General features: G+C 47.7%; 1 protein-coding gene across 1 annotated transcript; it reads right to left on the reverse strand.

The window, feature by feature from the left end:
- Positions 1-3,558: 3,558 nt before the first annotated feature.
- Positions 3,559-9,409, reverse strand: LOC106932762 (uncharacterized). The gene is made up of 3 exons (XM_088007847.1): positions 9,167-9,409; positions 7,584-7,873; positions 3,559-7,460 (listed from the first exon to the last, which is right to left on the reverse strand). The coding sequence occupies exons 1-3, from the start codon at positions 9,372-9,374 to the stop codon at positions 7,212-7,214; spliced, it is 747 nt and encodes a 248-aa protein (XP_087863973.1). The 5' UTR covers positions 9,375-9,409; the 3' UTR covers positions 3,559-7,211.
- Between the last annotated feature and the right edge of the window lie 5,451 nt (positions 9,410-14,860).

Raw genomic sequence — 14,860 nt, forward strand, 5'->3', positions numbered from 1 at the left:
CAGACTGACCACCACCAGACTGACCACCATCAGACTGACCACCATCAGACTCTGACCACCATCAGACTGACCAGCATCAGACTGACCAGCATCAGACTGACCACCATCAGACTGACCACCATCAGACTCTGACCACCATCAGACTCTGACCAGCATCAGACTGACCAGCATCAGACTGACCACCATCAGACTGACCACCATCAGACTGACCACCACCAGACTGACCACCATCAGACTGACCACCATCAGACTCTGACCACCATCAGACTGACCAGCATCAGACTGACCACCACCAGACTGACCACCATCAGACTGACCACCATCAGACTGACCACCACCAGACTGACCACCATCAGACTGACCACCATCAGACTGACCACCACCAGACTGACCACCATCAGACTGACCACCATCAGACTCTGACCACCATCAGACTGACCAGCATCAGACTGACCAGCATCAGACTGACCACCATCAGACTGACCACCACCAGACTGACCACCATCAGACTGACCACCATCAGACTCTGACCACCATCAGACTGACCAGCATCAGACTGACCACCACCAGACTGACCACCATCAGACTGACCACCATCAGACTCTGACCACCATCAGACTGACCAGCATCAGACTGACCAGCATCAGACTGACCACCATCAGACTGACCACCACCAGACTGACCAGCATCAGACTGACCACCATCAGACTCTGACCACCATCAGACTGACCACCATCAGACTGACCAGCATCAGACTGACCACCATCAGACTGACCACCACCAGACTGACCAGCATCAGACTGACCAGCATCAGACTGACCACCACCAGACTGACCACCACCAGACTGACCACCATCAGACTCTGACCACCATCAGACTGACCACCATCAGACTCTGACCACCATCAGACTGACCACCATCAGACTCTGACCACCATCAGACTGACCACCATCAGACTGACCAGCATCAGACTGACCACCATCAGACTGACCACCATCAGACTGACCACCACCAGACTGACCACCATCAGACTCTGACCACCATCAGACTGACCACCATCAGACTCTGACCACCATCAGACTGACCACCATCAGACTCTGACCACCATCAGACTGACCACCATCAGACTGACCAGCATCAGACTGACCACCATCAGACTGACCACCATCAGACTGACCAGCATCAGACTGACCAGCATCAGACTGACCACCATCAGACTCTGACCACCATCAGACTGACCACCATCAGACTCTGACCACCATCAGACTGACCACCACCAGACTGACCACCATCAGACTCTGACCACCATCAGACTGACCACCACCAGACTGACCACCATCAGACTCTGACCACCATCAGACTGACCACCATCAGACTCTGACCACCATCAGACTGACCAGCATCAGACTGACCAGCATCAGACTGACCACCATCAGACTGACCAGCATCAGACTGACCACCATCAGACTGACCACCATCAGACTGACCAGCATCAGACTGACCAGCATCAGACTGACCACCATCAGACTGACCAGCATCAGACTGACCACCATCAGACTGACCAGCATCAGACTGACCAGCATCAGACTGACCACCACCAGACTGACCACCACCAGACTGACCACCACCAGACTGACCAGCATCAGACTGACCACCATCAGACTGAATCCTGTTCAAAGCTCAGTGAGGTTCTTCACTGAGCTTTAGTTTATATGGCAGTGATTATTTTATTATATATTTTTTATTTTGTAATTTTTATTGTTCTTGTTCTGTTTATGGACCATGATTGTGTCTAAATAAAGAGGATTGATTGATTGATTGATTGATTATAATATGAATCATTCTGATTCCTTTAATCATTTCTGTCATTTTCTGTTTTTCTGCTGAATCTTTTTTATATTTCTGCCTGAACTGATGAATTTATTCCCTAAAAGTCTAAATGAGCTGTTAGCCCCGGGCTAACCCGTCCCATCATCAGAACCGGACGGGCGGTTCGATTCCAACTCTGCTTCTTCCAGAACCTCAGCGTCTCTGGTTCGGACTCCTGGTTCCGAAAATTCAGGTGAACAGCGGTTCCTCTGTGCAGCAGCCGAGGCTCTCCATGCCTACTTCAAGGACTGCAGGAAAACTGACCACCAAGCTTCCAGCTGAGCGGCTGTGCTGCAGCGTAGCTCCGCCTCTTCCTGACTCGGCGCCACCGGAAGTTCTGAGCGTTTTGGTTCAGCATCACTTCCTGTGTCCATGTTGGACCGCATGATGCTTTTCTGGATGAGAAACGATCCGAGTTATTATTTAAACTTCAAAGTGTTTTACGAAGGTCACTGAATAATTGGCTCTAAATCTGGAGAAATACTGAGTTTGGATCTAAACATTGAAATAGATATGGATCTGAAATACTCCTGGTTCTGTTGGACCTGGTCCTGGTCCTGGTTCTGGTTCTGGTTCTGTTGGACCTGGTCCTGGTCCTGGTTCTGGTTCTGGTTCTGGACCTGGTTCCTCCTGGTGACTTTATGCTTTTTAAGTTGAAATGATTCAGATTTTACCGTCTCTATGAATAAATGAAGTGAGGATGAAGAAGCTCTTGTTAATTATTCATGTGTTCATCGTGTTTCTGGCTCCCCCTCCCTCCCTCGCCTGACTCCTTCCTCCTCCTCTTCCTCCCTTGCCAACGGTTGCCATGACAACAGGCTCTCTCGCCCCAGAATCGAGATGTGAGGCCTGATGTCTTCCTGTGTCTCTTGATGTTTCATCTGAGACTAAAATAAACGGGCCGCTGAACCCGATCTCCGTTCAGACCCTGCGGTTCTTCGCTGACTCGGTTCATTTGGTGAAAACCGGAGAATCTCCAACGTTTGGAGAAAATAGTTTGTACCAAAACCTATAAACTGAAGTGAAGAGCCGAGGTTTTGATCAGGACAGATGAAGCCGATTTAAAGCGTTTATTCAGAAAACATTAAAGATTTTAAACTGTTCTGTACGTTTATGTTGTAATGAATAATCTTTTGGTTGTGTTGGTTAAACACCACAAGCCATTTCAATGCTAGCGCTAGGCTAGCACATTAGCTTTGGTTGTATTTACCCAGAATGCCCTGCGGTGTAGTCCACTTCCTGCTTTTGGAGTCTCTGGTCCGCTGGACGTTCACATTCAAACCGAACCAGAGTTCACTTCAACTGAACCCAGACGGAGGTTTGGAGGACCAGAGTTAGCTTAGCATTCACACCTCACCAACCAAACCGGATTTTGACTAGGCAGATGGACTGGAGTCAGCCTTAAGCTCCGCCTCCTTCCCACATTCCTCCCAGTTTCTTAACATCTGGTATGAATTTTATAGGTTCATATCCAGAAACAAATAATTTCTCTGGTCCTTTTGTTCCCATGTGGTGACCAGCTGTCCTCTGATTGGACGGTTGAAACCACCAACATCCAATCAGATTGAGGTCAAGCAGCTTCTTGTTTCATGTTATTTTCTACAGATTTCTCGTCATTATTGGACATTAATTAATAAACTCATAAGAAGCTGAATAATCTGAGCTGATAGAAAAGACGTGAATAAATGATTCTGTTTCTGATGAACGAGGCTGAAGGATTTATTCTCCTGAAATGTCATCAGAGTGAAGATGTCAGCATCATTCACTCATTCATCCGTTAGTTTAAGGCATGCAGAGACTCAGACGGCATCGGTGATGAAGCTTCATGCTGGAACCGAAAGCTGAACAGGAAACAAGAGATTAAATACAAAACGGATAGAAATATTAAAATACAGATTCAACTAAACCAGACAGAATCGATTCAGCATCAATCAACAGAAATGAAAAGTCCAGCAGCAGGTTTGGACCTTTAGTTCAGTAAGGAAACAACTTTTAGTTTCACTGACCTGCAGCTCCTCAGCCTGTCGCTTCATATCCATCTGGTTCCAGAACCAGGACTAACCGGTTAGACTCTGGGCAAGTTACCAACCAATCAGAGCCAGGGCCAATTAGCACCAACACTTACAGCCAAAGCTAATTAGTAATGGCCTAGTTCAAGGCCAAACTGTTTTGAGATCCTACCAAATGATAACTGACAGACAGCAGGCTAGCTAAAAAGTTACAGAGAAATCGAACTCTTGGTTCCTAAAAGCTTCGTCTGGACTTTTCATTCCCCAGAAATAAAAACATCTGATGAAAAAACTTTTCTGTTCAAATAAAAACTCCAACAGTTTCTCTATTTACACGTCTTGTCCCAGCAGATGGGAGGTGTTCCTGTTACAGTCACAATGTTAGCATAATGTTAGCATAATGTTAGCATAATGTTAGCATAATGTTAGCATACAAGCAGCAAAGAGTTTCAACAGTCAGGTTCCAAACAAACCCAGAGCGTTCACACCGAGGGAAGCTGCACGTTCGACGTTTCACTTGCATAATGTGGTTAGTAAAGAGGCATGCTACAATCAGAGCCGGAGCGGGTCGAGCCGTGAACAAGGTGACTGGGGACGTGATGGTTCTGATCATCTTCAGATCGGACCAGCAGAAGGTTCTGGCGGTCCAGGTTACTTTGTTCCTTCACCACTTTGTTTCCTCTTGTTCCACCCAAACAGTAACGGACCATCTGCCTCCTGAGCTCCTCGCTGCCACCTGGTTTCCACTCAGCGGTGTGGTACTGGTGGTACTGGTGGTACCACTCAGATAACCATAGTGCCCATTGAGAGAGGAAACTCATGGAAAGTAAAAGCCTTTCATTTGGTTCTAACAGACCAAACCTGCAGGTTTGTGTTGCACAAATCACGAAGCTGAGAAGGAGCAAAGTAACCAGAAGCCGATTTCATGTTGAACAGAACAACCTGAGCTCAGCCAGCAGGACACCGCCGGTACTTACAGTTTCTCAGGCGGCTCTGCTGCTGAGTGAAGCTACAGTTCAATGTAAAGCATTCAGAGATACGGTAAACATGCACAGGTGATACGAGATTCTGGTTCTGTTACAGCAAAGTTCATCTGGGCTTAGTCCAAACAGGAGTCCATTAGCAACATGGCAACGTTGGTGTGCAAGAATAATTCACAGTAGTGATCATGCAGAATTATTACATGAACAGACTTTTCTTCAGGGTTTGGCACCAGAAGCCCTGCAGGGCTGCAGCATCATCAGAACATTTCAGAGGAAGCGCTAGCAGCGACCCGTCCAACCAGGCTGGGAGCAGAATGGGACAAAAACTGGAGATGAGCCTGAAAGGACCCAAACGTCAGGCTGAGCTCAGTCCACCGTTCCTGGGATCCGTCCTGCCTACTGGTCACCACCGGTAGCTAAAATGTTTGTAGCGCTAATCCTAAAGCACGAATCATGAACATTAGCGCAGCTACAGCGTGTCAGTCTGTTCAAATCTAAACCGCTAAAGTGCTAAACAAACACTTAGCTGTGCTATTAGCACATTAGCATAAGTGTTGCCACCACTGATATGAACTTCCTGCTTCAGGTCCAGAAACTCTAAATTACCAGCTCTACCTGCCAATTTCTATGCTTTGTTCAATTTTTACTGGTTTTGATTTATAGCAATTATTTGGATTAAAATCCTCATAAAGTGTAACTGGAGTTGGAAACGGTTCATTTTTCTCTGGCGGCTGTAGAATAAACGTTAAACTTTTTATTGGGGAGTTGGAGCTGATCAAATAGAAACAAGGAAGGGTTCGGACTGAGCAGCGGGTTTCCTGGTTCTGACTCGTCTGGGCCTGAAACTCCAGTTAGCCTTGAGTTCCTGCAGGAAGAGGAAATGGCTCAGAGTTTCTGAGATGAAGCTCAACTCTGGGAGCAGAACCCGATCCACTCTGATCCCCCTCAGAAAGGCCCAGAGAGCCGGAGATGCCGAGTAAACGTAACCTAAGCTCCCAGATGCACAGAAGTCCCGGGAATGACGGGGAATAATGTGATCCGAGTCGTCGGTTCAGGTCCAGTAAGCGGAGACGCTGCGGTCAGACAGGATCATTAAGAATGGCTGAGGGGCTGACCCGGGATCGGTTTCAGAGGTCGACCTTCACCGGTCAGACTGGAGTGAACCTGAGGTCCGACGTCAGGACACCAGGCCTTCTCGGGTTTTCTCAGCTTCACCATCTGACATCTGCTGCTTTCGCAGGAATCAGTCAAACTTTCTGATTAGTGATGAAGAACCTTCCTCTTCCTCTCCTCCACAGCAGAGCCGGTCCTGCTGGTCCGGTTTCCTGCATGTTTTACTTCTGTCCCCGGTTCAACATCCTGGCATGACAAAGTTCTGCAGAGGTTCTGCTGATGAACCATCCAGGTGTGTTGGACCAGGGAAAGGCTCACAGGTGCAGGACGCCGGGCCCTGGAGGACGGACCGTGGACACCTGGTCTTCCTGGTGGTCCTAGAGGAGCCGCCTGGAGCAGCAGCTCCTCCTCGCTGAAGGATCCCACGTACTTCATCAGGACCTCATGAGGTTGACTGAAGCGGGAGGGTTTTCCTCAGGTGTGTGTGACTATGAACGAGCTGCAGCTGCAGGCTGTGCGTCGAATGTTCAGGTTTGATGAAGCTTGAGGGAGCCTGAAGGCCGAGTCCAGCAGGGAGACGTCAGCTCACTGAAGTCTTAAATTCAGCTGATTTTATGGGGAAGTTTTGATTTCCTCTGACTGGCTGTAAACTTAGAGGTGCTTCTGATTTAACATGGACTCTGATAATGAAACCGATGGAAGTCCAGAACAGAATCATGAGTCGGTTCTGGACGCAGTGGCTGAAGGAAACCTGACGTTTGGGTCAGAGAAAGGTGGAAAAGTTTGTTGTCCGTTTCTTTCCTGCCTTCACAGTAAAAGTCTTGATCCATCCCCAGTTCAAAGTTTCATAGCAGCAGCAACTCTCAGTTTTACAACAGCTTAGACCATTTTGGCATCAGAACATGAGATCCAGCAGTTCGTTTCAACACCAATAATCCCTCTTCCACAGAGACAAACGTCTGATTCCAGGGTGGTGGGAGAGAAGAGCGTTGGATCGGGAGCGAAGCTGGAACCGCAGAGGGATCCGTCGGTCAGCGTTGGGACAGAATTGGCTGGTTGTGTTGGAGGTAGAGCGTCAGGCAGGTCATGCTCATCATCGTGCAGAAATAAAACCACAAGCTGGAACAGAAGTACGATAGTTTTTCCATCTGGTGAAGGTGGATGGGAACGATAGTGCTTCAGAGACTAGACAGTGCTGCGTTGGTCTGGATCTGGTCCTGAAGATGTCATCAGGATTTTAAAATCCCTGCAAAACCGAACAGAAGAGCTGACACTGACGCGCCCAGATGGAGTTTGGGTTGCGTTCTGGGCAGAAAGGAGGCTGACTGTGTGAAGGTGAGGTTCCATACTTACGTCCCCAGTTGAAGGCGACGGCTGCAGCGATGATAGCGATTCCCCCTAAAATGGAGACGACGGACAGCACCAAGGCGTTGCGACCCAAACGGCGGGCGCCGTCCACGTTGCCCTGCTGCAGACTGTTCCGAGACTGGAGGGAAACATGAACCAGGTTCACAGGAGAACCAGTTTGACCAACTGTCTGCAAAGCATGTTTGGCTGTTCTTCCATGAATCCTGGGATTCATCAGCCCTTCCTTTGGGAAAAGTCTTACCATCACGGAGAAAGTGAGGGCTACGATGTTGATGGGCACCAAGGGGCAGAAGCAGGACAGGATGGCCAGGATCAGGTAGTCTCTGGGTTTCGATCCGTCCCCAGTGACCTCTGTGATGGCACTGGGCTGGCGTGTGAGCGAGGGCCTCGGTGAGCCCGCCGCCAACGAGCCGGACCGGCTGCCCAAGCGAGGCCGGCCATTAATGTGGCTGCCTGGCTTAGCGTGAAACTTGGGCGACACAGAGGACACTGTGGGGGACGTTTCAGCCATGACAGGAGCGATGCCGTTACCTGGAGGGCGACAGACCAGTGCAGGACTCTCAGAGACTCAGCAGGGTGAACAAATCCTTAATACACAGAAAAACAAGCCTGAGAGGCTCAGCTCACCACGTCAACCTCTTCCAATACTTTGTGTAAAAATTGAGCTGACCGAGCAGCCGACTCAGGCTGGCGACTGTTTAGGAAGACCTGAGCGTTTTGTAGCTGTTTTGCAGAGAAAGACTCTATAAGCCTCTTTATTAACGGATCGTTTTACTGATGCTAATGTAAACAAACATATTGGGTGACCAATAACAGCGGTGATATTCATGACTACTGTCTGATGGTAACAAGCTCAGATGATTATTGCACTTCATTATTTGTTATAACAGGACTGAACGAAGAGGATAGAATCAGAATAAAGCCGTAACTTTCATACTCAATGATCATTTCCATGGCAACATGAACGTTTATTTGCATTTACAAAAAGGAAACAAACTAAAGAAACTTATTTTTATGGCGGTGAATGTGAAAAATGCAACTCCTTGCTTTCGTCAGCATGTGGTAAACAAGCTTGAGGCTCTTATTTTGAAATAAAAAAGGAAACAGCTGGTTTGTCTTTCTATGTTGACTGTTGGACAAAGATGTCTCCTCGGGTTGACCGATGCTCCTTACACTTTAAACTCATTTATGTGGCAACATTTTATGTTAAAAGAATTAGCAATGAGAGAAAGGGATGGCTATCCCTTAGCTGCTAGCGATGCTAAAGCTAGGATCTGATCAGGGCTAAACTAGACCAGTTTTTAAATATATTATTAGGACATCTTTAGTTAAAAACTGTAGCAGTGTCTGGACTAAACCTGTATAATCTTTAGTCTGTGAAAATAACAAAATGTGACTCCTAGTTTTCCCACGATTATTTTTTCCTTGTCCTGTTAGCTGGACTCATTCCTACTTGGAAGAGATTTACAATTCGCAGGTAAAGTGTCATTTTTTATTTCACAACAAACATTATCTGAAGGCACCTTACAAAACAAATGGTGTTGTGGCAACACCTCTGATTTTCACCAACTCAAAAAATATATAAGAGCCTAAAAGTTCTAAAACTCCCGGACAAGCCCCCAAAGACATCTAGAAAAATTGTTTACATCTTTCATTTTCATAGTTTCGTAGCATAGTTTTGAACAGTAAGAGTTGATCTATGTGGCCTTTAAGTGATTAGCCAGTTAGCAGCCAGTTTCATCCCTTAGATGTCTGACTGATAAACCCGGCAAAGCGTCTCATGTTTTATTTTCACCAGCAGCTTATGAGGAGAAATGAACTTACTGGTCTCTGTGATCTCACTGATTACTGTCAGGTGGTCGACTGATTTCTCTCTTTCTATTGATCGGCCCTCTGGAGCGTCTGATGTTTGCTGCTCTTCAGCGGCGGGCTGAGGGGCGGCCTCTCCGTCTGGCTGTGAGCTCGTTGGCTCCTCCGGCTGCTGCCGGGCCGCCATGCAGGTTTCTGGGGCGCCACTGGGACTGGTGGCCATCGGACTGGTCAAGTGGTCTCTGGTGAGGAGGAGCTGAAGGCAGAGATCGTTCTGGAAAGGATTGAAGAAGAAGTCAGTGGTCATCCCTGGAAAACTAACAAATGTAAAGCTTTGGTATAGAACTGATGGATTTTATGGACCTCCATCAGCACCAGGCTGAACAGAAAACAGGAGATGAGTGAAACAGATTTATTTACTTTTAGTCAGTGCTGCCATCTGTTGATCTGTGCCGAGTTGAACATGTTCACCGCTGACACTGAATCAGAATAACCCCAATCTCCGAATGACATACAGTTCGCTCCTTTATTCTGAAATTTACCCATAATTTACTCCCAGATTAACTCAGATGGTAATATTGTGACCACTAGGGGGGCAGTCTTAGTGTGTTGGAGTGTTATTCTGACCAGTATAGGGACTGATATCGGACCGGCATGCACTGGACTCGGACCGGCATGCACTGGACTCGGACCGGCATGCACTGGACTCGGACCGGCATGCACTGGTATCGGACCGGCATGCACTGGTATCGGACCGGCATGCACTGGACTCGGACCGGCATGCACTGGTATCGGACCGGCATGCACTGGAATCGGACCGGCATGCACTGGTATCGGACCGGCATGCACTGGAGTCGGACCGGCATGCACTGGTATCGGACCGGCATGCACTGGTATCGGACCGGCATGCACTGGTATCGGACCGGCATGCACTGGAATCGGACCGGCATGCACTGGTATCGGACCGGCATGCACTGGTATCGGACCGGCATGCACTGGAGTCGGACCGGCATGCACTGGTATCGGACCGGCATGCACTGGTATCGGACCGGCATGCACTGGTATCGGACCGGCATGCACTGGAATCGGACCGGCATGCACTGGTATCGGACCGGCATGCACTGGAGTCGGACCGGCATGCACTGGAATCGGACCGGCATGCACTGGTATCGGACCGGCATGCACTGGTATCGGACCGGCATGCACTGGAATCGGACCGGCATGCACTGGTATCGGACCGGCATGCACTGGAATCGGACCGGCATGCACTGGTATCGGACCGGCATGCACTGGTATCGGACCGGCATGCACTGGTATCGGACCGGCATGCACTGGTATCGGACCAGCATGCACTGGAATTTGCAAATTACTAAATATTTAGTTTAAGATTTATTTGTAAATAAACAGAAAACATGGTGAAAATGTGGCTTTGCAAAAAGAAAAATTTTTTTTCTCTTATAATAGAATAAATAACCAAAATTATTGCTGTTAATTTTTGACAGTGTAATTTTACAGGCACGTCTTCATCCCGAGGAAGACTCTGCTGATCTCTCAGCAATCAGTGGGGGAGGGGGGAGATGCGTCTGACAAACCACATCATGATTTATCTTCATGATTAAAAAATGTAATCATGAGTTTTATGACATGAATTAAAACGTTGTGTTTACAGTGTTTGGTTGTAAATCTGAGGATTTGATTTTTATGAACCTTTAATGATTTTAGGATTTTCCATCCTGACACTCAGCAGTCCAGAAAGACCAGCGGCCCGCCGGTGGCCCGGTTGGTACCGGAACCATCGACTCCCACAGCAATTAACCTGCTGGTTCTGTTTAGCTTCGGACCGAGGATTAACGCCTCGGATTTATCAGAACCGGGGGAGACAAACAGAACTGACCTCTGACCTCTGGTCAGAGAACCGGTTCCGTTTGGTCTGGATCAATCAGCAGTGGTCAAAGGTTACCCCTGTGGTCGAGTTGGGAGTTAGAACTGGACCGGTTCTGGGTGTGAATAGTTCTGGTTTGAGTCGGACCTCTGCTGACCCGGCCCGGTCCAAGCCCATTAGCAGGTTTCTCTTTCCATTAGCAAGGAGATGCTAGCAAAAAGTCAGCATAACTTCCTGAAGTCCATCCATCCATTTTCTAGCACCTGGTGGGTCAGGAGGGGCTGCTGCCTCTCCAGCCAACATTCAGGGTTGGGGGGTGGGGTCACCTGGACGGGTCGCCAGGCAACACAGGACACACAACCATGTTTTTGGACTGTGGGGGGAGGCCGGGGAGCCTGGGGGCTCCATGTGGGGGGGCCAGGGCTGGGAATTGAACCCAAAGCCTTCTTGCTGCAAGGCAACATCTCTACCAACTGCGCCACTGTGCAACCCCAACTTCCTGAAGTGTTTATGAAAAATTCATAAAAAAAGAAAAGAAAAACTTTGGGCACCCCTAAAAGTTGGCGCCCTGGGCTGCTGCCCTAAAATCTGCAGACAGAAACCAGTTCAAGCTGTTTACACCTCAATCCTGTTTGTGTTCATTAAATTCGTTAAATCATTTTTCAGCAGGAAAAATCTTCAGTTTAATTTTATATTCTCAAACATTTCATTCAAATTTGAAAATAAATACAATATTTTTTATTGAGTCAAAATTGTTGCATTTGATTTTGTTCTTTGAACGGAATGAATAAAATATTATAAATATAATTATAAATATAATAAGGCGCCATTTCAAATCAAACATAAAGCTCAATAAATTCATCGGCGGATGGATCTGCTGGTTCCAGCAGGACCAAGTGGACCGGCGTCAGACCGCTGGCCGCTTGCAGCACGTTCTAGAACCCGTCCAGAACCAAGCAGCTGAGGTCCAGTTCGACCTGAACGGAACCAGCCGGAGGAGAGCAGCTGAGCTCCGGGCCAATATTTGATAAGAGTCAGAACCTTCCAGGCGTTCAGCCGCCGAGAGCCGCAGGCTGAGACAAAGGCGTGACACGCCCACCCAGAACCAGCAGAACCGGGACCAGAACCGGGACCAGAAGCAGGTTCTCTCACCTCTGGAGGCTCACCTGGTTCACTCCACAGCCAGCAGCAGGGTGAGGCTCATTGTGTCTCTGCAGGGGGTCTAGTGGGTCCGGCAGGTTCGGGTGAGTCCGGGTGGTTCCGACAGGTTCGGTTCCAGCAGCGGGTCTGGAAACTGAAGTAAATGTGGAGAAAAGCAGCAGACGGAGGATCTCAGCTCCTCTCTGGTTTCTGACGATGCAGAGAATCTGCAGCAGCTCCAACACTGCAGGGGGGAGAGTGTGTGTGTGTGTGTGTGTGTGTGTGTGTGTGTGCGTGTGCGCGAGAGAGAGAGAGTGTGAGTGTCTGTGGGAGAGTGTGTACAGTAGCTGCTTTCTTTTGTTTTCTGAATGTACACAAATACATGACGGAAAGACCTTTCGAAATAAAAGCCTGTGAGGTCCCTGTTCTTTAGAGTCTTCATCCTGTCCACCAGGGGTCCCCAAACTTTTTCTGCGAGGGCCACATAACTGTTTCCTTTTCTGGTCGGGGGCCGGTCTTAGTTATTCGAGAAAGAAACCTTAGAAAACTTTTGTTGACGGGGGGGAAGAGCTGGATTACTGCCGACGACATATTCGCGTTTGTAGATAGATTTTTACCCAGAATGCAAATGGAAAAAAACCGTGAGCGAAACGGTGACTGGTACTGACTAGTATATATTCCATTGAGGGAAACTAAGTTTCACATCTGCTCAAGAGCCCCCCTGGTGGTTGAAGAAAAATCCACATATATATGAAAAACAACACTGAATGCTCTCTGGTATTGTTCAGGGGTCCGGACCAAATGAGGAGGCGGGCCGGATTCGGCCCGCGGGCCGCAACCTGGGGATCATCCCCACTGTCCCTCACCTCCTCCATGTCTCTGAGTCCAGCTTGTGTCCACCTGAGACTGGTGGAGGTTATGGGCTGGTCAGCAGAATGGCCCAGTCAAAGCTGATGTTCCATCCCTCCTGTCAGTGAGAGTAGGTGCTCCAGAGTTCTGACCCAATAAAGCACACCACACTCTTCAGATTATTTTAAATTTTTAAAGCCACAAATTATTTTATTCCCTCCAAGTTCTGCCCTCTGTCGGCTCGACTTGAGGTCCCAGGGAAACCCACTGGAGACCAGTGTTGTACCGGACCGGACCAAACCGGTTCAGACCAAACTCGACAGAACCATAGACTTCCGAACAAATAGCCAGGCAGTGAAGTTCTGGTGACCCAAGTTTGTTTTTCTCCATCCGGAACCTCCGGGTCGGTTTGGACTCCCAGAACCCCAACCCAACTTCACACAGTTTGTCTGGATCCATTAAAGGCCTGGAGAACCGAGACCGAACCGGGACGGGTTGAGGTTCTAATCTTACCATAAAGCAGTTTGACTTTCTGAGCTCTGATCAGCCTGGGCTCTTATTTTGGTATTCTACAGGAAGTGTTGATCGTGGTTTGTCTGCAGTTTTAGTAAACGTTCACCGCCACCCAGCGGCCACTGAGGGAACTGAAGCACGGAAAACAGAAAACACATTTTTTCATGTTTTATTCACTATTTATAGAACTAGTTTAGTTTATCCGGACACATTCACACCAGATTTAACTAACGCATTTTACCGGAATCTGCTGTCAAATTAGAGATATTTGGACCCAACATGAGAGATTTATTCCAGCAATGAGGAGAAACCAGTAAGAGAAAGAAGCTAATGCTGAAATCCGTTACTGAATTATCTCTGGATTATCACAGAACCAGAAGCGGAACCAGAACCAGGGCGACTGTGGCTGTGCGGATAGCGGATCGTCTTGCCACCGTAAGGTTGTCAGTTTCCTCTGGGTTCTTATGAATGGGTGAATGTGAAGCGCTTCGAGTGAACAAAGTGACTGGAAAAGCGCCATATAAGTTCAGTCCATTTAACCAGAACCATTTTTTATATACCAACTTTTTGGGAAACAAATTTTATTTTATTTTTGTTTAATAAGAACAAACTCCGACATTAATATATTTTTGTCGTAGTTCTGCCTTCATTTAATGTTTTAAATTTGTAATGTAAAAGTGTTTCATATCTTTTAATACAATTCATTTATAAGTAAATCTTTTAACTTATATGGGAAAGTTTTGATGACAGGACAAACTTAAGAAAGTTTAAATGAATTTATTTTAATTTAAAAGTTCATAGAAAGGTTTTGGTGATGAAAACATCAGTTTTTATTTGGTGGAATCAAAGTTACCGAGAAGGAAGAAATCAGGCTGAAGGTTTTTATTTGTCTCCAGAAACAACCCGAAACAAAGAGCTGCAGGTCATCACCATAGCAACGTCACCATCACCATAGCAACGCACATTTTTCCTATGGGACTTGGTTTTAATAACTGGAAGAATGGGCGGATTTGAGTTAAAAGTTCTGGCAGGTCCAGAACCTGTGGGTCCGACTCAAAACCAGTTTGGACCATCGTCCAGTCGGACGTTCCAACTGGGTCCAGAGCTCCTCCATCAGCTAATTCACTAATTCATCAGTCAGTTTACAGAGTGAGAGCCCACAGCAACATGCTGCCACCACCATGCCTGGCTCCTCCCCGTCATAGCGGAAGCAGCTTTACTAGTGAACTGGTTTCACTGGGCCGTGTCTGGAGGTCCAGTTCATGGCAGGCTGACCAGTTTCCTCTCTTTTGGGTCTTGTTGAAAATGGACTATTGTAACTATGT

Source organism: Poecilia mexicana, unplaced genomic scaffold (assembly GCF_051168715.1).
Source record: "Poecilia mexicana isolate PSO_F unplaced genomic scaffold, ASM5116871v1 scaffold_8, whole genome shotgun sequence".
In the NCBI taxonomy this organism is placed as follows: domain Eukaryota; kingdom Metazoa; phylum Chordata; class Actinopteri; order Cyprinodontiformes; family Poeciliidae; genus Poecilia; species Poecilia mexicana.